Source organism: Plectropomus leopardus, chromosome 5, assembly GCF_008729295.1.
Source record: "Plectropomus leopardus isolate mb chromosome 5, YSFRI_Pleo_2.0, whole genome shotgun sequence".
NCBI classification, from domain to species: Eukaryota; Metazoa; Chordata; class Actinopteri; order Perciformes; family Serranidae; genus Plectropomus; species Plectropomus leopardus.
This window is the reverse complement of record NC_056467.1, coordinates 12,839,792-12,863,278: the sequence shown is the minus strand read 5'-3', so window position 1 is coordinate 12,863,278 and position 23,487 is coordinate 12,839,792. Positions and strand designations below refer to the sequence as shown.

The 23,487-nt window shown below is 38.3% G+C and overlaps 1 protein-coding gene across 1 annotated transcript in view; it reads right to left on the bottom strand.

Moving 5' to 3' along the window:
• rasa2 (RAS p21 protein activator 2) overlaps positions 1 to 23,487 on the bottom strand; it is a 33,171-nt gene that overhangs the window by 2,058 nt on the left and 7,626 nt on the right. Inside the window, exons 3-22 of the mRNA XM_042486996.1 lie at positions 20,105 to 20,208; positions 19,926 to 20,020; positions 17,857 to 17,933; positions 15,221 to 15,304; positions 13,723 to 13,795; positions 13,568 to 13,644; positions 12,938 to 13,039; positions 9,228 to 9,381; positions 8,923 to 9,071; positions 8,222 to 8,336; positions 7,564 to 7,638; positions 7,224 to 7,347; positions 6,324 to 6,430; positions 6,142 to 6,225; positions 5,893 to 5,970; positions 5,713 to 5,786; positions 5,305 to 5,411; positions 2,894 to 2,976; positions 1,834 to 2,042; positions 1,080 to 1,183 (exon numbers count right to left, since the gene is read on the bottom strand). Coding sequence (XP_042342930.1) covers positions 1,080 to 1,183; positions 1,834 to 2,042; positions 2,894 to 2,976; positions 5,305 to 5,411; positions 5,713 to 5,786; positions 5,893 to 5,970; positions 6,142 to 6,225; positions 6,324 to 6,430; positions 7,224 to 7,347; positions 7,564 to 7,638; positions 8,222 to 8,336; positions 8,923 to 9,071; positions 9,228 to 9,381; positions 12,938 to 13,039; positions 13,568 to 13,644; positions 13,723 to 13,795; positions 15,221 to 15,304; positions 17,857 to 17,933; positions 19,926 to 20,020; positions 20,105 to 20,208 — 2,075 coding nt within the window. The remainder of the gene's footprint in view (positions 1 to 1,079; positions 1,184 to 1,833; positions 2,043 to 2,893; positions 2,977 to 5,304; positions 5,412 to 5,712; positions 5,787 to 5,892; positions 5,971 to 6,141; positions 6,226 to 6,323; positions 6,431 to 7,223; positions 7,348 to 7,563; positions 7,639 to 8,221; positions 8,337 to 8,922; positions 9,072 to 9,227; positions 9,382 to 12,937; positions 13,040 to 13,567; positions 13,645 to 13,722; positions 13,796 to 15,220; positions 15,305 to 17,856; positions 17,934 to 19,925; positions 20,021 to 20,104; positions 20,209 to 23,487) is intronic.

The following is a 23,487-nucleotide window of genomic DNA, read 5'->3' as shown; positions in this document are numbered from 1 at the left end:
GTGAACGGGTGGCCACAAAAGGCCGACCGTTGCGTCACATAACTTCCTGTGTCTCCACCAAAAAGTAGCTGAACTGAAGACCACAGCCAACAAGCAACTACTGCCTAATGTCTGCGTGAGAGGAAATAACTCTCCATACCAGCCGGCAGCAGTAGTCTGTATTCATCATTTAAAAAGATTTTAGGATTTTAATATTTACATACTTCACAGCTAACTTGATCTGTTTATTTATTTGCTATCACAGTGTTTTTATTTATTATAATGTTACTATTTTATGAGACCTGAGTTTTTTATTTCGTTGTTATCATGTATTACGTGGCTCGAATGACACCGAACGCTTGAATCCTTGATACCGAAAGACTGACAGCATGAGCAAATATGAACTGTGTCGACTTAAGAGCTCAGTGGCTAAAAAAAATAAAATCTCATTTACATTCCTTACGTCCGTTTCTCGTCTTATGCTCTGAGCTGAGTAAATGCCAAACAAGGGTGATTTAGCTCACCGCCAGGCTCCGTCAATCGATTAGACATGCTAAAAAACTGACAGGTCTACCTTATGCCAACGATGCAGGCCAAACCGCAAAAAACTAAGATGATGGACGCTCACCTACGACACAGACTACTGGCCGACTGGTGTGTTGTTTCACCGCACTGGAAATAATATTTGTTGTCCCTTCATTTTTATAGAAGTGTGCACCTCAGATTAACAGTGTTTAAATTGTAGCCGCTTTTAAACAGAGTCTGAACTCTGGTCTTTTTGGAAACCGGGAAAAATAGCTAACACCCCTAAAACTGAAAGTCAGCAGTCACAGTTAATTGCTGTTCCAACATACTAAAGTCAAGACAAAGCAATAAAAACCAGTACCTCCGCTCTATCTCACATCACAGTGACGTTAACAGACACATACATAAAACATTACTGCAGGTCATGACCTCAAACGACGGTGCAATACTCAAGAATCCAACAGTTATCTGAGAAACTAAAACTTTTTTTTTTTTTTAATGACATCTGACAACAAGTGTGATCGTCAAATCCTGCTCACTGTGATAAACTCAGTGTCTCATGAACACATACTGACCCTCCATGTTCTGGAGCTTGGTATCGTTTGAGGAGAGGAGGGAGAAAATCCTCTCTGTTTCCCGGTCACAGTCGATGTCCAGCTGCAGGTTGGCCAGCACGGTGCTGAAACAGGAGACAACAAAAGAGTAAGAAGAGCGGAGTTTAGAAGAAAAACAGAAATCCAGCTGAGCCCTGGACGTTTTCTGTAAGCTCCATCAATTAAAGGATTAACAAAAAATACACAAGAGGGAAAACAAAAAGTAAAAGTGAACATGTGAACATAGAAATGTTTCTATTTAGATTTGGGAAGAACGTGAATATTAAGTGCCATCAAACAGCTAGAGGAGATGGATGCTGTGTTCATGTAAATCTGCTTACAAAGATAATTTGTTGAAAGCTTCAAACTTAAACCTACGTTTCTTCAGCGCTATGTTAAGAGTGTTGCTTGTGTGTTGATCAACACAAGCTTTTGCCAGCTACTGTTGAACAGCCCACCTGCCATTTTAGAGAATTTATATCAGCTGGGTCTCAATTCTACTCTTTGTACTCGATGTGACTGTTTTTTTGTTACAGCTCTGTTTTTTGGAGTTTTATCAAGATGGTTAGTGAAATTAACCACCAGTGGCAGCGTTTCAAAACAGCGGTGTGCACTTTTAATTAAGTCTTTATTGTGATCTGCAACACATGTCCCACAAAACAGCAGTAAGAATATTAAATACTTTCTAGATGACGTATTTGTTGTCATGGTGGTAGTGATGTGGGCAAAGACTCACGCTGTGCAGGGCTTACAGCCCGCTGCGTTGTTGCTCTGGCTTTTGCAGCACTGCCAGGCTCCACTGGTGTAGTTTGATGGATGGAAGGTGGAAAGGCGCCCCTCGTTGCAGCGGCTGACCTGACCCAGGACCTCCAACCACTCACTGGCCTCTACACAGTTTCCTGCTTGCACATACAGAGGCTTCTCAGAGTGGACCACCTGAAACATCTGACGAAAGACAGAAAGACAGAGTTACCACTCATCATTTCCCAGGTTATTTCCACGACACTTTCAAATTCCTAAAAGACTAACAAAAGGTCTGTCTATGCTCACGATGACAGCGGACCAAAGGTTGTTACAAGGCAGACCTTGTTTGCCTGCACTTTCAGCCTGATCAGGTGCAGGTGGTGCAAATCACACTGCTGCACCGGTATGATCTTTTCACAGGTCTTTACAATCTGTCCTGGTTTATTTCAGAGCATCAGGCACAGTGAAAGTGAAATTGAACCGTTTATTCTGAAAATCTAAAAGTTTGCATTCACTCGCAACAGCTGCTCCTCTTATCCACCGATTGACGTGATCAGCTCTGATGGTACTGACAGGTCAATCATATACCGACAACTCACAAACTGCTGCTGAGGAAAAAAAGAGGAGCTCTGCCTGAGTTGCACAGACCCATAAAAACTTCAGATTTTACAGAGGGGACACAGAGTGACACAAAGAGATACATGCATTTAAAAAAAAATATATATATATATGTTTAATGTTGCAGCTGCCTCCACATACACACTCTAATTCTATGAAAACACAAGATTTGGAAATTAGTAAAATTTTACCATGAGTATTGAAAAAGTTCTGTTTTCTAAGGAAATACATGAGCTGTTGACTATATCGATAAATCGGCACATTGATCCCAGGGAAGCTACTTCATTATCACCTCCATCTCCTCTAATGGTAGTCAGAGTTAGTGGTGGTGAATTGTACCTAAAATCAAAATTTCAACATTTTGAAAAGTTACCATTACAAAGAGGCCATACTTTATAAAGTGATGGCTGTGTGTCTGATGGGAGTTTACTTACATTTTTGCGATTAAAGGCACTTTCATCCAGTTTCTCCACCGCCTGGATATTTTTGACGTTGATGATGCAGAGGGCCTCTTTCCCTACAAAACAGTCACTCTGTCAAATATGTCATACATATGTTATATCAAGAGTAACAAACAGTGATGGTCAGAGGTATCAACAATCAATGTTTTAGGTTTTTAGTTTGTTAAACTGTGTGCTCCTTGTAAAAGTAGCAAATATAAGAAGACATGAATGAAAGCTCTGTGTCTTCCACACCTTTCGATAAGCCGTCTGACAGTGTGAGCCAAAGTGCTCCACACAATTTATTCTTTGGCAACTTTTGAAAAAACAAATCTCTCATTCCTGACGGTAATAAAAGCTGTTTTCTTCTGTTGAAATCAGCATCTGCTAATTGCCTCCAATGATAAATGTTTAAGATGGCAATATGTTTCAAACTATCAAATTTATTGAGTTCTCAGACTAAATGTCGGGTTAGTATCCCAAAAAAAAAAAATAAAATAAGCACTGCATTTGGCGCCAGTTGCTGTCTAAACGTCCAGACAGCGGCGTTTGCTGCCATCCAAAACAACAGAAATGGTGCCATCAAAAAGATTCCAACACATTTTTGTGAATATGACGTGGATATTGTTTTCGCTAAAAAACTATGACCTGTAAACTTAGTGCTAGCTGTTTGCTCTTCTAGCTGCAGTGTCTCTAAGAGGTCTGATGGAAACATGAAAACAACATCAACTCCAGAGGTTTGTATGCAGCTTTCAAATACAGACAAATACAAATACGCAACTCTCAATACAAAATTCTGACAATTTATTCTTGATGGAGAAGTCAGAATGTGATGCACCAATCAAATATCCAACTTCTGTTGATGACAAATATCTCCACGGAGCATAAAAGCTGTTCTTCATTGCACAAACTGATTTCAGTTGTTAATATTAATCCTCTACCTTTTCTAAAACATGTTTGTTTTAAGCAGTCAAATAGTAACACAAGTTCAGCCTGAAACATCTGGATGCTCAAAGTGACAGACAATTACTCTAATTTATCATCACACTCTGTATTTTTAATAAATCGCGCTGCAGCACACCCTCTCCCTTGAGAAGATGACATTTACTTTAAAAAGCCCTAAAACTGTGTGATATCATATGTGACAATGAGGAATTAGATATTTCATACTGGGCTCTTTAATCACAAGTGTACCCTGTGAATTATTTAACTTTGTACAACATAACATTGTTACATCTCAACTTTTGGAAAACAAATCCAACCAAAACATCGGCAGTTCCACTGTGTGCAAGAATAAAAAAGGTTTTTACTTTGGTGCCATCTTCTGGTAGTGTTAATAATAGCACCGTGATAGAGAGCCCTGCGTGCAGCCATCTTCTGATAGTTTGATCTTATATTACGCAGCGTTTGGGATTCAGTTACTTGTTTAACTCATATTTGCAGTAGTTAGGGTGGCCGTTTAACTACATCCAGATCTCAGGTGATTTTTCAGTAGTTAAGGTCTTGTAGTTTATCTGGTTAATATCAAACTACATATTTGTATTTTCACAATGGATGTATTTTGCCATACAATATGGCGCAATGCTACAACTCATCAACCACGGTTGTCATTTAATGATACGAACAAGCAAGGTTTAGTAAATAAAGTAAATTTCGCAACAATCTAACAGAGATCTTTGTGAGGCATTTTAAAATCATCACCACAAAGCAGAGCAGGCAATATAAAGACACAAGCACTTTCATCTCTCAGGTGATTGTGAGAGACAATGCACTCTCAGGCTGAGGCAATCAGAGGAGAGCTGACAGGCCCTCTCTAACTGTCCCACATGGGGGACAGAACAATTCTCCATGAAAAGAAACCAATATTATTAAAAAAATATACCGAATACAACTCAACGAACGTTCAAAAGTACACCATACTAAATACAACACATCAAAAGCTACAATTATATATCACAAATCATCCAAAAACACTCATCGTGAAAAATAACAGTCTAGAAAAGTCTTGTAGTTTATCTGGTAAATAACAAACTACATATTAAACGTGTTCTCATAATGGATGTATTTGTATTCAATATGGCACAGTGCCACAGCTCATCAGCCCTGGTTGTCATTTAATGGCAGTCGCCTGCTATTTGACTAAAATCCGCTCTGATTTTGAACCACGTAATCTAATATTATTAATATCTCTAAAAGTGAAGCATTCTCCTGATTCAACCCCAACAGCTGATCCCTCGTCTCCCTCCTTGGACTACATTGGTGAGGATTGGCCTAAACTTAACACACCTGCACGCTCCGTGTCAGTTCAGCTGTCGCACTGTGTAATATGAGATTACAAACTCAGATTGAGATTATGGTCCACGCTCTGGATTGTGTTTGTTTGAGATGACAGAAACAGGTCTCACCTTTATGTTTGTGGTAGGAGAGCTCCCTGTTGGTCACTCTGAGCCATCTCTTTTTAAAGTTTTTCTTCCCGAGGCGTTTTCTGCCCTGCGCACGTTTCTGTACTTCCCTATAAAGGACACACACAAGACTGAGGTTCAAACACTAACCCATGTTTTACTGGAGGTAAACACTTGTTCCTTTGATTTGGATTAAACTGTCCAACTGATTAAAAAATGATTCTGATTTCACACAAATCGTACCGAAAAATAATATTTATTATTTATTTCATGGACGTTTTGAGTCTGCTGCTAAATTCTACTTGACCGTCACCGACGTCAGTGACTGCTTCTTTGCACTTTTTTTCCCAAAAAGTCTTTTCTCTTTATTTTCAGGTCTCCTTCCTATTGATCCTGTCCAGGCTCACTCACCCCTCTTTGAGAACCACTGCGTCCTCGAGCCCGCTGGACTCCTTGCTGACGTTTGAGGAGATCTCATCGAGAAACTGGAAAACAGAATTGACAAAGATTTCAGCTTTAATCATTTTGAAATGAGAAATAAACATAAACGCTAGCATTTGTTATGGACCATTGAGTATATGAACAAAATACCTTTTTAACTTTTTCGATACACTTGTCTTCTTGGAATGATTTGAAGAAGTCGTACATGTAGGTTTCTTTAAAACTAGACTAAAAGAGATAAAGGAAAAAAATCACTGACACATATTAAAACAGTGCAATTGGTGCACTGTACGTTAGAGTATTTTAACACACACACTTTATTGGATTTTAAAGTAATTACATGAATATACAAACATAAATAAGACGTTAAATAGGATTCCTCATCTTAATTCATCTTACCAGTTTTTTTGACAAACTACCCCAGCTGCCCAGTGTCTGGATTGTTTTTGAGATGAGTGTGAGTGTGCGGGAAATCTCAGGGTCCTAGAATTAAAGAAAAATGTACAAGGAGAACAATATACTGTAAAGGCCATATATAAAGCTGCTCTCCAGTATGTTTATTAAAAATGTTGTGCACTTACAGGGTGGTGCGAACGGAGCTGGAAGGAGTGTGGAGAGAGAACAGCGACAGCGAAGAACCGCAGGAACACAAAGCTGCTGACAGCTGAGTACTGAACATGCGGGTCAGCTGGAAAGAGAGAGAACATGGTAGCAACAACCTCATTTTCTTTTTGTTCTGTATTTTTTCTATCTTGTAGACGGAGGGGGCGTCACCTCACACAGGACAAGAGTGCACAAAGGGGAAAAAATGCATTATTGTGTATTATACTGTAGGTAGTGAATCCAGAATTGATGACGCCTTTTTATTGATGCAAGTGTCACATTTTCATCGTAACCACAAAGATTTCTTTTTAATTTTACCCAGTCTTGTTTATATTTCATTAGTAAATCAATATACTGATATTGAGCTGAATAGTAAAAGCACCAGCATTAGATCTGTGTTCATTTCTCTAAACATACTGTCTTTGTTTTTTTTTTGTTTTTTTTTAAATAAATATATTTTTTTATTTTGATTGATAGAAAATCTGAGCAAATACTATAACTTTTCAACAGGATGAATATTATCTTTCCTTGTTTTAAAAAATATATATATTATTTTGAGGGACAGAAAACCTGAGCAAATACTATAAGTTTTCAATGGGATAGATATTGTGGAAGTCTAAGTGCTTCCAAATGAAGTAAATACTACAACACAGAATGCAATGAAAACATCAGAAAAATAATTCAATTATTTAATCATTTAAATTCAATAATTTAATCACAATTTCAGCAACAAAAGAAACGTGTGCACACACATTAACACTGATACCCCAATCCATGTGCCCTCAGTGGGTCTAGATAGTTGTTTTTTTTTTATTTTTTAATGATATTTTATCTGGAAAAAGTGGCTAAAAAAATACACTAAAGACTTCAGAGTTTACCTGGAAAACGTTTGCAGGCCAAGTGTCGCAGCGACCTGAAGACGTCACACATTAGTGGGGGACAGCTGGAACTGGACTGTGTGATGGAGGAAAAGACTTTCTGGACGTAACCCTGAAGGTTTTCCTGCACACGTAACAAAAACATTAGTGCCAGTTGTCACATATTTGATTAAGACAGGAATATTCATACGTTGAAGGTAAAAGGCCACTGAAATCCCTGACGATACAGATGATGCAATAGGAAGTTAAGAGGTGGTAAGAAATTTAGCTTTTTGATATATTGTCGATTTGTGCATACATTTACTACTTCACTACACCAAAACAAAACAAGTGCATTTACCTTGTTGACCTCCACGTTGTCACCTTCCTTTAGCTTAACAGGGTCAATCTCACATGTCTTGTTGGATTCACAAATCTATCAAAGATTAAAAAGGACAAAAAAAATTAAAGTCAGGCCCGACCTTTTAATGAGTAAGTGACTTAAATTTTGTGTTGTGTGGATTTATTTCTATTTGCCTGAAATGATGACAACAGAAGATAATTGACTGGGAGTACAGCATTTTTTTCAGACATGTCAAGGAACTAAAATTAGTATTCAACGAGCCATTTAATAAATGGTAATATTAAAATACAAAATCTAAAGATGATGAGAATAAAAAAGACAAAATAAAATATGGCAACTTTTGCAAATGTTGGTATCAAAAACCCACAAATAAACAAAAAAACACAATTTAAATCCTCATTAATGGGAGTGATTAAGAAGAAACTATTGGACAGAGTTTTTAAAAAGAAGCGGTCAATGCAGTGCCCTGTCAGAGGTCCAAAACCACCAATTACAGTACATCTGCTTTTTAGTGGAAAAGCAGCTGTTCCAAGTGTAGTTTTCCACACTGACCTCAGTGACTCATACTAGTTCTGGCATCTACACTGTGTGCCTGCGTGTGTGTGTGTGTGTGTGTGTGTGTGTGTGTGTGTGTGTGTGTCCTTGTTACTCATACCTCATCTATTACAGGCTTCAGGGTAACCGCCAGGTAATTCTTCCCCACAATCTTCATCATGTCATCAATGCAGCGTGCTGCCAGTGAGTTGCCGCGGAATATAGTATTAGCCTCCCTGTATAGATGCAGAAATATCAGCATTGACCTCATTTTGTTGATAAAAGATTATTTCACAAGTTTTTTTTATTATATTTTTGTATTAGTTTTGGATTTATCCTTGATAGAGCATCTGAAAGTTTGACCATTAAAAAGACAAAAAAAAAACAAACTAAAAAAGAGCTTTTAGGTCTTTTTTGTAGCTATTGCTGTCTTTCCCCTCTTCAATTTTAGCATCTGGAAATCAAATTTTAAGCACCGTCCTGACACAGTTAAACACTGTTAAACAGTTTTACAAGTTTGTCAAAGTAAAAATAAAATTAATATGAAAATAATCCTTATTCTGCCTTCAAACGTCTGGTATATTTCAGAGCTGCTTCCTCTTTCAAATTAAACTTTGGTTAAATCATCATCATAACCCCAAGGAATGATGTCAGTCACAAAAATAACAGGTAAGTAAAAAAAGAAACTAATGCTTTCAGTCTAAGAGAGGTAACAGTGTGGGCCATGACATTATCTGTATGTATGTATCCAAGTATCTACATGCCACTGTGTACCTGTACTATACTGTACTGTACTGCAGGTGTGCATGTGTGAGTACTCACTGAGTGTTGTCCAGCTCCAGTGCTGCCACCGCAGAGACAAAAGGCACAAAGCGATTATGGTGGAGCAGCAGTCGAACCGTGGGCAGAACCGCCTCGTATCGCTCTCTGCAGATGTCCCCCAAGATGTGTGCTGCTGACGCCGAGATGGGCTGAAAGAGGCAGAGAGACGAAGTTGAAGGGTGAATTTTACTGACAACACTGAGAGAAGAAAACGAAATGCAACTGATCCATTCCATGATAATATTTCAATACATTTTAGAAAGTGGGGTGTTGAGCCACAGAAGAAGCTGAAGCTACCGTCTTACCTTCACATCAGGGGATTTGAGCAGCAGGTTGCAGAGTGGTGTGTAGCAGGCAGATGGCAGCACCGTGTCTTCTATGTAGGTCAGCTTCAAACGCAAGGATCCCAAATCATCAGACTTGGACTTGCTGCCGTTCCCTTTAGGCTGGAGGAGATACCTGTTAGACAACAGGAAGACAGACCTTGTGTTACTGTGCTGTGACGTGTGCAAAAACTAGTGATTTCCTATGTCACTGTTAACCAACATGATATGAAAGTAAGTCAACCTAACACATACGAAACATTTCTTAAAATATTTTTAAGTTCAACAACACAGTCAGAAGAAAGGGGCTGATGGGACAGCTGATCCTGAAACCACCTGCTCAACACATCACAAACTAATGTACCAATATTATGGACAGCTAAAAGGAAAACATTGAGAGTACTTGCACATTGGATTTAAGTTCCCAAAATGAAACAAACAAACAACATAAAATCTCCATCAGTTAAAATTTTGTTCAGTGGAAAACCATGTGAAAATACAGGATGTATTGTGCATACATCTGCCTTTCTGCACCCCAAAAAACAATATCTGAACATGTTTCTGGATACAGCTGCTCAACACCACAGTAATACATAAGCCCCTTATGGAGCAGCAGGTCATAATATACATTATAAAAAGACAGACTTTATGTAAACACTAAGGCTTATATCTTCTTGTTTTCTAAGCAGGATAATCCTGCCCTTGGAAAGACATTACAAGGAGTTTCCGTACTCGTTAAGTAAACATGTTAAAAGTCGATCTGGAAAAGCTCTGTGATGGTAAACAGAACATAAAACCAAATGACAGATTCTTGAATAATGTGTTTAAATCCCTCATATACATTAAGCATTAGTGTATACTTCAAGAGACTATTAGAGATTAGGACTGCAACTAATAATTATTTTCATTATCAATTATTTTGCAGATTACCGTCATGATTAATTGATAATCATTTATTCTACTAAATGTAAAAATAAAAAAAAGTGAAAATTGCTCATCAAAGTTTCCCAAAGCCCAAAGTGACATCTTTAAATTGCTTCTTTTGTCTAACCAACAGTTCCAAACCCAAATGCTCTTCATTTATTATTATAAATTATGAAAAAAAAGTAGCAATTTCCCACATTTATGAGGCTGAAACCAGCAAATGTTTAATGCTTTTGCTTTAAAAAATACTACAACGACCAATAATAAAAATAGTTGGCCATTTATTTTTTATTTTATCAATTAATGGGCAAATTGTTGCAGCTCTAATAAGGACACCAATACACATAAAGGATGTTCTACTGCTGCTGCTGTTTCACTGAAGCATCACGAAGAAGGAAGCAGCTCAAACTCCTCGTAAGGAGGGTCCCAAAAACGACTTAATAAAGCTAATGCCTACTGTACACATAGTATAAAATATATATAGCTGTATTTACTATTTGCTAGTTATTTTTGCTGCTGTTCTAATAATTCTGGTGGACTGGATAACTTCCAGCCAAGATTAACAAATGTGTTAACTTTGTTTAAGAGAGTATGTTAACGTCTCTGCTGCATGCACATCTCCCAAAAAGCCAACAGGTGGAGCAAAACACAAAATGATGAAATGCCGAGTTGAGCTGCAGTGCTTCAAAAGCTGCAGCTACATACAGTAGGCTTGTCAATAACGTGCTTGATCTGTATTCATGGTGCACGGGCACAGAGACGTTTCTCGGAAGAAGTGAACAGATCACCTGCACTGATTTCATGAGGCTGAACAGCCTTTATGTGTGTGCAACATGGACAATTTCCAGCATAAACACAGGACATGAGGTACTGCCACCATGCAAAAAGCCACCCACGCACTCAACTCGCAGCCCTCATGTACTAACAGATTGCTATCTGGCATAATCCCATATCACCTACACTGACGCAAAGCTAGGAAACACCCACTCACAGGAGAAACTGCCAAACACAGAGAAAGCCGGAGTGATTTTCCAATCACCTTAAAGGTGTGGAAACTGGAACAGTTCAGTTTTATGGACCAGCAGGGTGGAGTCTCTTAACATAAAGAAGGTGACCAGGCCGTCACGTCAGAGCAACTTCAGTGTCTGGCTCACTTTTGTTGATTGACAATAATCCAATACGTTTTTTAAGAAACACATCAGACTTCAGCAGTGAGAGGACAAGAAAGCCCTGGACTTATTTCCATAAATGTCCCCAATGTCTCCAAAGGTCAACAAACTCAATCAAACAAACAGGCCACTCCTATTTGACCTAGGAAATACATATATATATTAATTTATTTTAAAAACACCCACAGAAAATCATATCTCTGGTGGTTCATAAACATGATCCAGGAGTGGTGAATGTATGCAGCACAGATCCTGTCGTCCTCCATTATCTCACCTGGAAATCTAAAATGGGCCTATTCATTTTCAGTCATGGCAGTACACCCAAGTCTCTGGGGAAAACAACAGGTCTACGTGTGTGAAAACTTTATTCACTAATTTACTAATTTCACGATACTGTGGTTGACGTTAAATGTGATTGTGTCAGATTGGCAGTTTTAGTGCCTGAAATATGAGGAGTTTGTATGATAAAAATGTGGCTCTTGTATGGTTAAACATCTGTGTGATCAATGGAACTATGTTAAAGTAGTACAGTATAGTACAGTAACGCAGGAGGAGTGATGCATTGCTAATATCTGTTTATTTTACAATAATAGCTTCATTACAGTAGTTATATATGTACACTAGGAGTTAGATTGGCCTTCCCTCAGAAATTGTCAAAAATTGTCTAGATTAATTATTTTTCTGTATAAAATGTTTTCTACTGACTCAGACCAGTAGCACCCACCTGACCTAAATTGCAAAAAAGGTTAAAGGTTACTGAAAGTGTATCAAATGAAAAAAAGTAACAGCAAGACTCTACGTAAAACATACAGGTTTTTAAATCTATGGGCTCCTTTAATTGCTTATTTTAAAACTACCAAAGTTATAAAGTGCTGTACTTATTTAATTTTTGGGCCAAAACCAATGGTTTTTTTTAAATTTATTTTTATTTTATTGTATTTATGGGAGGCTTATCTCTATGTGCATGCACGGTTTATAATTTGTTTCTTTGTTTGCTGAACTGTGAATGGTTTAAATTTGAATAAACAGTTTTTGCTAAAAAAAAAAAACCAAAACAATATTTTCACTGATTTAACTTACATATACAAATTCAGCTGCACACAGAATATTCAAATGACATTTTTTATGATGTACCTGCATTAAATCAGTTTTTTTTTTTTAAAGCGCAATTTGTATTGGAACGCCATCTTAAAAAGAAATTTTAAAAAATGTAAATTGAGTCTAAACAAAAGCAGTTTAACAGGTGTTAATATTATGGTCAGTGTAGAAAAGTATAGAAACAGAACTGGAAGTTTGGGGAAAATAAAAGTCATAAGAGTTCATTATGGCTGATGGATATTACTAATGATCTGGGATTAAAAGGAACCCATTTTTTCTCTTTAATTTCTAAACAGATTTCTGTATGTTTATTCCCGGTGGACATTTGAGATGGGCCGTTGGCACCACCACAGTAAAAAGTGAGCAGATGTTTGTATTAAATTGTGTAAATCTTGTTACAGGAGAAAAAATAACACAGAATTGTTATTTTTTGCTTTGTTTAGAGCCCATCTCATTTGTTACATTCCTATTAGAAATTTCAAATAACATTTTTGTCTGTACCAGGCTTTGTGGATGTGGTCATTTCGCAGGATCTTGACCGGGACCCGGGTCTCCCCCAGAAACACATCCTGAGCCAGATTCTCATTGTTCCACAGATCGACTCTGCAAAGGTGGAGGATGGAAGTGAGACAAGCATTTCATCTGTGAATATATGGCAACAAGTACAAGTACATCTAGTGAAAGTTTTTTTTTTTTTTTGTTGCTGTGTGTGTTCAGCACAAAACACATAAACACCCAATTCCATCATGGCAAAAAGGGACAAATAAATATCACTACTGGAGTGGTGCTTACCTGCTTGGTGCATCAAAGCCAACACAATACCCGTGCAAGGACACCAACTCAAATCCAAACCTCAAACCCATGCATGAGTGTTTACCTTTGAATCTGTCTAGTCTTACCCAGTGAGCTATGAGTCCACTGTGAAGGAAGCCCCACATATCCTTAACCAGAAACCAAGGCTCTCTATCAGTAGTCAGAACACACCAGATCTAAATTCACTTTTTTGTCCTCAGTTTGTTAAGAAATAATTTTTCTTCTGTCAAGACTATAGAGGGGGAAAGAGAGGGAGGGAGGGAGGGAGGGAGGGAGAGACACAGAAAGTGAAACGCAGAAAAAAGAAAGAAAACTTACTTGATTTCAAGTTTTTCGATGTCCTCTTCCTCCACTTGGAAATGAGACTTTTTAGAGTAGCTGCTGGACCGTGTGACCTGAGCGTGAACATATCAAGGCTTATTTACAGGATTAGATCTACAAACAGCGTTTAAGCGAGCCAAAAAATAATTTACCTCGAAGAAGAAGGTCTCTTCAAACTGAGGGTTGCTGGTTTTCTTCTTTACCTTTGTTTTCTTTTGGTCAGACCTGAGGAGATACATCGCAGAAACTTTGATACACTGAAAACTTTCCCCATCATCTTTTTTATGTGCGGTTACCGTCGCTCTTTAAATATTACTTTTATTTCTTTGCATCATGATTACAGCCATTTATCAAAATCTTAATTGTGGGAGCTCAGTAAAATGAGGTCTTCTTTATCTCGTGATGTGAACAAAGTTGCTGTGGCTTCAATCGGCTCTCTCGAGATTAGATCACTGCAAGTCATGATGCTTGTGCCTTCGCCTCAATTTCCTTTAGCAGCTGCAGTTTGCTGCAAAATGGATCAAAGATAGATATCACACTGGTGTTCATCACCCATTTCATTTTATCATGAATCCTCCGGTATTTGTTTTTAATGATATGAGAGCAAAAAAACAAAAATGCTCAACACTGACATATAAACAGCTTTTTAGGGGATTTAGCCAATGTGTTAGCATTGTAAACTTATTAGATTAGATTAGTTAGATTTCACTTTATTGTCAGAAATAATTCTGAAATTTGTCTTGCCTCCCAGGACGTCAACAGCTTCACATAAATACAAAAATAAGAACAATATTTAACCGAGCACCAAAATCATACGTCAAGCATTACAAATCACAGCAGACATTAGAAAAAGTAGATGCGATGCAACATATTGCTCATTAAAGTCAGTGTTACACTCAGGTACACTGAGGCTGCTCAGAAGTCACTCTCCGATTTAAAAGGTAAACAGACCGAGGAACAAAAGAATTCCTCGACCTCTTCAATCGAGCCTGTGGGACTCTAAATCTCCTGTGTGACGGCAAAAGCTGATATTCTTCAAATAACGCTTGAGAGCAAGTGGACGTAATTTTACCAGCCAGAGACAACATTCTTTTAGTCTATGCAGTTTGGAAACTTGACTCTTGGAAGCTCTTCAACCACAATCTTTGAGCAGATACGTAAAAGTCTGTCCAGTTTAGCTTTTAGCTGGACAGAGAGTTAACTGTACATGCACTGAATCCATGCTGCATCACACTCTGCATTACCGACTGGAAAAACAGATCTGCAGTTATGGAGCAAAATCATCATTCATTTGAAGCCATGTTTGTGTCCAACTGATGAATGTTCAATATTTATTTTCTTTGTGGTTTGTTTTTAGTCCATATACACTCCTGAGCAAAATATCTGACGCTTTAGCTGCTAAATGCGTCACTATGTACTATGTTTGTCTCTAACGGCATCTTTCTGCGGCTTGGTGCTGAGCATGTCGTGTGCAGTGAGTTTTTAAAAGCTTTTTCACTGGAAATAACAGCTGCTTTCTGTGGCCAAAAATGACACGAATGTGAGAGTGAATCAAAACAGTAAAGGAGCAAACAATCTGCTGCTTCTACACTTAAAACATGCAAAGAATAGCATGTTCCTTTAGCATATGTGTGGCATTCATGGAGTTACCTGGCAGGTCCAACCAGTGACACGGTGGCGTAGGGGTCACAGTTCTGTCCACTGATCAGAGGCAGTCCCTGGCACTCGATTATCCTGGAGACACAAAGACAGGGAGTTAAACAATTATTGAAAATAAATACACTGCAAGCAGGGACAAGATTTTAGGACTGTGCTGATTTACACCATTATCATCAGTTAAAGTAATATTTAAAAAATATTTTTCAGATTCACAGCAGCAGGTGATTAATCCATGTTACTGTCAGAGTAACCATCTTGGCACAAAGCTGTCAGTATTTCAAGCATTTCTTTTAAATCACCAGAGTCTAGAGTGACCCAGACCTTGGGAGAGATTACCTTTAAACACTGTGTCTTTTTGAGTGCATAAATGGTAAATAATTTCTTGTTGGTTCAACACACGCCTGAGTGGAAATGCTAATGCTGTTAACCCTCTGCAGCCTGCATTAGTACAGAGCTGAGTTTAAAAAGTTTTGTTTTGGCAATTGATTAATCTGGTATCAATTGTCAGGATCGCCATTTAAAAGTAACATTTCCGCCAAGTCCTCAATTCTCAAACAGACATTCTGCCAACAATTTAAAAAAGTACCATGCACTGATGAAGTGGTGTTATGGTCTTCATTTAGGAGTAGTGCTTTGCCCTTATGTTCGGCTCCTGTCACACAGGGACCACTGCTTTTTTCACGTGTTTCAGGTGACAACAAACAGACACTGTAGGCACCCTAAACAGGATGTGGCTGCTTAGCAGGAGGCACCAGAGAATAAGACTGACTTGAGCCCATCGCTAAGTGAGGCCAGAGGGAGTAGCCAAGCACAGCGAATGTCAGGATGTTTGTGTATCATCTTCCAGGGTGTCATGACAATATTCCCTACAGACTCCTTTACATCTCGCATCTCAACTGCATCTCAGCGGCATCTCGCTCCGCTCCGACCATCTCTAATCACTCTGCAACAGGATGGCTTTAAGACCATAAATGATCAGGTTAAAATCTTTCATTTTAACTTTGCAACACCACCTGGTCAGGCTGATGTAGGTCAAAAGTATCATCATCTATGCACGTATGATGAGAGCTGACACTGAACAGGTGAAGGTTTAAGCAAACGAAAGACAAAGTGAATGACGGCAGCAGAAAACCACAGCGGTTGCCGTGTGAGAAGCGCAGGCTTCCTGCTCAGATGCCATCACTTCCTCCACACTACCCCACTCTCCAAGTATGAATGGGGGGGATGCAAAACAACGTACGTAAACAGCATGAGGTCTGACACACTCACTTGCATGTATATGCGTATGTGCTCAACCTCATCCCTCAATGAGAGCTTTCTTACTGAGCAGACCTCACCTTTCACCTTTCAAGTTTTTATCTCGTTAACAGTGACGACTTTTTGATGTCAAACGTACAGCTGGGAAGTCAGAGGTGACAGATAAAGTAATATTGTGACACACACAAAACCGAAAACAACCCACTGAAAGTTAAGATTGACAAATGGCATGATCTTATCAGTGATGACACCTATAGATCAAGCACGTTCCTTTCGTCTTCTTATTTTTGATAGGAATAAATAATCAATGATGACACCTTTTTGAGACAAGTTTATTTCCTGTGTCTGGCACATATTCCTCTGTCTGAATTTCTGAGCAAAAAGGTTTCCAATGTCTCTACTAGGTAAGACACAAATACTGCGTTTGTTATAGTTTTCCGGACATTTTTTTTTTTTACTTAACATGTTTTAAACTCATATCTATAACTCCTGAGAAAACAGATAGGACTGAAAATCATTTGACTGGCTGTAGTCACTGCAGCTTAGAGGAGAGGAGGAAACGTTTTTGATCTGTAGTTGTTGTTATTGCCTCCGATCTGAAGCTACAATACACTTTTTGTTTGTTTTCAGAGTAGTGTGGACAAAGACTCTCTGACCTTTTAATTTCTTCAGGACGGTGAGTTAATGTATTAGCCCATCAAACCACGAAACCAGAAGAGAAAAGTCTGAGAAACGTAAAAACCTGCTGATAATTATCCTGCATTCTGTATTTACTCTCAGCCACCCCCCTCACACCCCCACCCCCCCCTTTTTTTTCTCTCGCAATATCCTTTAATGCAATACTTACACATGTGCAATACTTTAAAATGCAACACTGGCAAATGTGCAATTACTCCACAAGTGCAATATCTATTTTAGGACATGCAACAATTATGTAAATAGATTTATTTGATGTGAATGCGTATGTATGGCTGTTATGTTGCACTGTTGCAGGACAGAGTCCAAAGTAAATTTCCCTACAGGGACAATAAAAGTATATCTTATCTTATCTTATCAAAACCGTTGTTTTTCTTACCCTGCTGTCAACATGCTTATTTCTACAATAAAGTTGGGCATTTTAACATGGGTGGATCTAAGTACACGTAAGGTACACATAAATGCACCTGACCCTCTTATACAAAGCACTTAGGCACTTTTTTTGTTTTTAAAAGTGCTGTAAAAATAAACCTAACCTCTGACACCTCACATGGTTTAATTCTCAGCTTTTAAATTCATCACTGATTTCAAATTCCCCGCAAAACCATCCCAGTTTACAAGACAACCAACTGGATTAGACCTCACTTTACTGACAGGGGAATCTTGGTACCCACCGGACAAGTAAGTGTTGACCTACGGAGCCGTTCTCTGTGATCACTTCATTCAGTTTCATCTCCAAGTGAACCTTACCCTGTTGAACATAAGAAGAAGAGACGGGTGCAATGTTATAAATTAGTCAAAAAATGAGATCTCAGTCTTACATTAGGGCACAAGTCGCACAAAAAGTTTCAAGTCAAATCCCAAGTTAATATGTGGGTTGTTAAATGAGATAAAAATGTGGGCTGTAGTATGTGCGAGTGAGAAAATAAACACACCGAACTCCTCCACCTAATGCTAACATTTTTTTATTATTTCACTAAATATACACACTTTTATTTAAATCACTATTTCCGTCTGTGTGTTTACCACCGAGGACGAGTCCTAGACATGTGTCCTGGTTCAACCTCATGTTTCATGTTTCTTTAGGTTAAAGGAGGCTCCATCATGTTTGACAAGAGCCACAGCAGCTGTGAAGTTTGTCATCACTCATAAAAGATCTTTAAGGGGTCGGATGTGGTAAGGGCTGCTGGTCTCGCGTTGGGAAGTGTCAGAGAGAGAGAGTGAGAGAGTGAGAGAGAGAGCAAGAGAGGAACAGAGAGAGAGAGAGCTAAATAAAACGCCCACACACTTGCACTCCGTCTCTGCAATTCAGCACTTGGCTGAGATGGCGAGTAGCTCTGATGCAAGATAGGCCTTTAAGCCACTATACTACTCTGCAACGATCCAAATGTGCATATTTTACCATTAAAAGGAAAGACAGCTAGCTGTAATGTGAGTGTTCATTTGCTGAATAACAAATATTGTCCAAAAAAAGTGTGTATTGTTTGTCCTGCCATTGCAGTTTTCTCTATTAACAGAGCTGGTTCACTGGAATAAAAGCTGCTCACAGGGTACAAACACAGCCCCTGTTTGACTACAAACCAAGCCAGAGAGGCATTTCAATAACACCTTCATCACTCACTGATGTAACTTTGCAGTTGAAAGTGTCTACTTGTGAGTGAATCAGTGTAGCAGCACATACCCAGAATAGTCTGGCGTGGGCTAATGGCAGCTAGAGTCAACACGTTAGCTACAGCAGCACAGAAGTGGTGGTGTGCTTTAGTTTCACCAAATGCAACCAGACCACAAAAACTATCTAATCAAAGAAATGTACAGTTGAAACGGAACCACCCACATGCACTGCCTATATGTGAAAGAAACCAGAACTGCACCATGAAAAAAGATCAATAAAATGCTGGAAAGTTTTTACACATGCAGCAGACACTGGATCAAAAACATCTCGCAAGTCAAGACTACAGTTGTGATTTCATAATCATTAGCGGTTATTACAGCAGAAAACTAATATCTTAAATCAACTACAATCAATTTTGAAAGTCTTATAGTCTTAATATTTCATCTTGGGCAGATTGACATACTGGTTGTATAAAACAGTGATTACCTGAATTTAGGCAGTATGCAAACTATAAGTAGCTGTCTTCTATGCAATTGTAACAACAGACGATATTTGCATGATAAAAATGGTGGGAGTGACTTAGTGACAGATATTTTATGAATTTTATCCAGACTTTTAAAACACTATGTGTGCTTTAGGTGTACAGGTTAAGGTTTTGTTTAAATTTCAATCTGGCAAGTGGCAAAAATAATGACTTTCATAACAATAACAATTAGGGGTCAACAGATTATCGGCCTGACTGATTACCTGGGCCGATATTTGGCATTTTGCTGATTATCTGTATCAGCATTTAATTTTAACGACTACCGATAAAATAAATTGATGAAAATGTGCAAAGAAAGTGTCAGTTTTGTTTGTGTTGGAGTTTGCATTTCCAAATATCAGTTATTGCTATAGCTGTTATTGCTGATTAACTACTAATAATTGGTATTGGTATCGACCCTAAAAAAAACAATATCCGTCGACCCCTTCTCATTATCTGTAACTTTAGTGGCAACTTCCAAGCATGTGTCATTTGAAGTCAAAACCAATGTGTTTTACATTACATTCAGGATGAGATATGCTTGAAGTTAAAGTGCATTTTTTAAAACCATATTATAATTTAAAACATTAAACTGTACATGAAGTTACCTGGACTTCTGAGTTCGGATCGACTGGATGAAGGCCAAACCAGTGCTCCTTCCCACTGTATTTACACAGGTCATCCTTCCGGATTGACACCTTGCCTGTAAAGACACAAACACACATTAAACTACAACTCCTCCACTCAGATGGGAAAAAAAAACACTGCCCAATTTAAAGCAACTTACCAACAGGTAGCTCCCTTTGGAAAACGCTCTTGGCATAAACATAGAAGGATAAACACTGAAATGGACGTGGGATCTCAAAGTAGAAGTCCTCTCCATAGAAAGGGCTGTAAATTAAGGCAGAGGTTTAAATTAGTACACAATGCTGAATCTTTTGTGGAAAAAAAGGACATGACTGAGAATGTGTGTAGTAGGTGGTGGTGTTATGTGTGATAAACTGTGACCAGATTAGTGGCCATGGCCCTTTTGAGCCATGACACACACGTGTTGGCTTAATTAATGATTTGTTAAGACTGATGTTGGACTCGAGTGTGTGCAACACCAGTATTATCTGGTTTAAAAGACTTAATTTGGTGAAGTGTCCAAAAAGTTTTAATTGTCTCTGTGGTAATCACCACACTGGACAATAAAAATAAATGATGATATTAATTTTGTGTTTTATTGAGTCTAAAAATTCACGTAAAACAAGTTATTTCACTTGCTACCAATGTAGATGAACTCGTATAAGAATTAGGATCAAGTATTTTTATGCTTACATGAGAAAATATGAGCAACAGGATGACCTCATTACCAAAGTTTACCGCTGCCCTGTGTATTTTAAAAATGCAGTACATGCTATTTTAACTTCTCTTTCCTAGTTGGCCCTTGACTCCTGCAAATAACCCACCACATAAATGTCTGCTGCTCTACAGTATTTTATCTCTGTATTCAGCAGGTGTGCATGTGAAATCCGTCTCTGAAACTGCCTGGACATAAAGTAGCTGCTGTTAATAGCTTCTACATGATAAAGTAATGTGACTGATAAATTGCTTGCTGCATGCATGCTGCAAACAATTACAGTAACTTCATGTAGCCTACTTTATATTTGTAATTTCCTCAGGAACATACTGACTGTCCACCTGACCTCAAACTGTACTGTGAAATCCTATGATCAGTTAATCCAACTACTTGTGTAATGTACAGCTGTTGGGCTATAACAATAATGTAGTTACTATGATACAAGGTTGTGTTTATGGTCCTAGATTATGTAGGAAAAAAAACAGAAAATTACTGGATAAACTTGGTGTCCACCGCCTTGTGCATAACCATCACAAACACAGGATTTGTTAATTTCCTGGGAAATAAACTGTCTGAGCAGAAGGTGGACAACACAGGGTGCCCTTATGACTCATCGAGGTTGTGGGGAATGTTCTTGCTATGTTGTGGGTTTAAATCTGTCACTTTTACCGTCCATGCTCTCCAAAACCAATTCTTGTCATTTCTTTAATAGTCACATAGTGTACAAACCCAGTTAATAATTATATGTGACTCTTTTATGTTTTATGCCTCAACCCTCATCAAATAAAATGGGGAATTTAAATAAAATCTGTGAAGTGAGAGCTGGGATGAGTAAAAGATCTGGAATGTGACAAAAATATCTGGAAATTCAAATGAAAGAGGGCAGAATGAGTTGGGTTTTTTAAGTGTTAAAAAGTGAACATTTAGATAGATAATACACCTAAAAGCCTTCAGGGAAAAACAATCTCCTCCGAGAAGTTTTTATTCTTGTGGCAAACTGTCCTCCCGCTATTAATAATAAACAACAATCCACTGAACAAATGCGAATACTGTGCAGTGTCATATATAGACATTCGAGGCATCAGTTTTTGATCAAACTGGGCTAGTAAATTAAAGATTTTAATGAAATTATATTTAAAAATGCACAAATTTAATTATTCAGTCTTTTGTTTTACACATGCGAAGTGTTTTGTCTGATGTTATGCAGAATGAAACATTGCACTGACCATTTATTTTTATTATTTTAGAAGTAATTTGGCAGATATTTGTCATGCCTGCATATACATCACTATTAGAAAAATATTCTTCAGGATTCCTACACTTATTCTAAAGTCAAATTCAGACACTTTTCAAGACCTCTCAATTGTTTCCAGCACCTTTCAGCTTTGGTAAATCACATATTTATATACAACACAATCACTGAGCGGCCACTTTAATAAGTATAGCTTGGGCTCAATAACAGTACTTGATACATATAAAGGATTAACCAAAATAACCCAGTACCAAGTAATAGTCTGAAAACCTCTGCAGTCCACCTGCATTCAATCATTTTTGTATCCAGATCGAGAAAAAAAAGACTGTTTGTTTTTATTTGCAGCCAATCACTGCAAGCGTTCTTCAGTTAATTATAACAGTGATTGGCTCACTACTACACGGTCCAGCAAGGTGTATCTGACGGTTACCACCAGACGCCACCAAAACTTTCAAAAGCTATACTACATGCCTTTGGCGTCTGGTGGCACAGCTGAGTGCTTCCATTCACTTGACTACTAAACAAAGTTAAAATAATATTAAATGAAAGCTCAATTGATATCTGTACTACTTTAAGGGTACTGGTATTGTATTTTTTTTTAAACGATAAGTACGCCTGTAAACTTAAGTACAATCTAACTCATTTTATTTCTTTCTCTAAAATACAAACTGTTCAGTCAGATAGTGATTTATTCTGAAAGTAATGCAATTACATTTTCAAAAGCTTAATTCAAAATTGGAGCACTTCTCAAATCTTGAAAACACCACATTAAAATTTAAGTGTTTTTAAGGATTTCAAGAACCCATACGAACCCTGATTCTTATCAATACTGTGTTCATTAGTATCACCCAGCACTAGTGAGAGGCCTGGACAGGTTGCTAGTTCACTGCAGGGGTAACACACACAGAAAAGCAACACATTCAAACTCACTTAACACCTAAACATTTAGGGTTTCCAATCTACCTAACACCTGAATGACTTCACAGTAGACTATGGGAGGAAACGTGGGCACCTCGAAGAAACCCATGCAGACACTGAGAGAACATGCAAGTCCAATTATTAAACCATCATGCGCTACAATTCTGTATATCCTAGCAGCAAAGTGGTTACATCTCGGGGACCTACTGCCCTGTAGGAGCTGGCACACACACTCAGAGCACCTGTACCACTCAGTCCTGCCAACATGACTACCTCAACACCAACACCATGAGGTAGACAGCTTGATCTGACACAGCCGATTGTAGGTTAAGCACTACCTCGATGCACGTGCTGCCAGCAGATGGACCACCTGTCCCAAACAGACTGATCACTACTTATAAAGGTGTACTGGATTAACTGTTCATATGTTCAAGTCCAACTGCAAATCGCTGTCTTTGAATTTTACGAGCCATCATAGTTCGGTTAAGCCGACAAAGTTCGGGGGTCTGTTGATATGGGGACAAAAATGAAACGTCAAATTACAGTTGACAGTTGAGATTACAGTCGTGCTGGGAAGGGAAGGCATATCTGAAGGTGTATTAATAGGCAGATGGCCACGGTCTCCTCGCATTTTCATGGAGAAAGTTCCAGAGTCTTC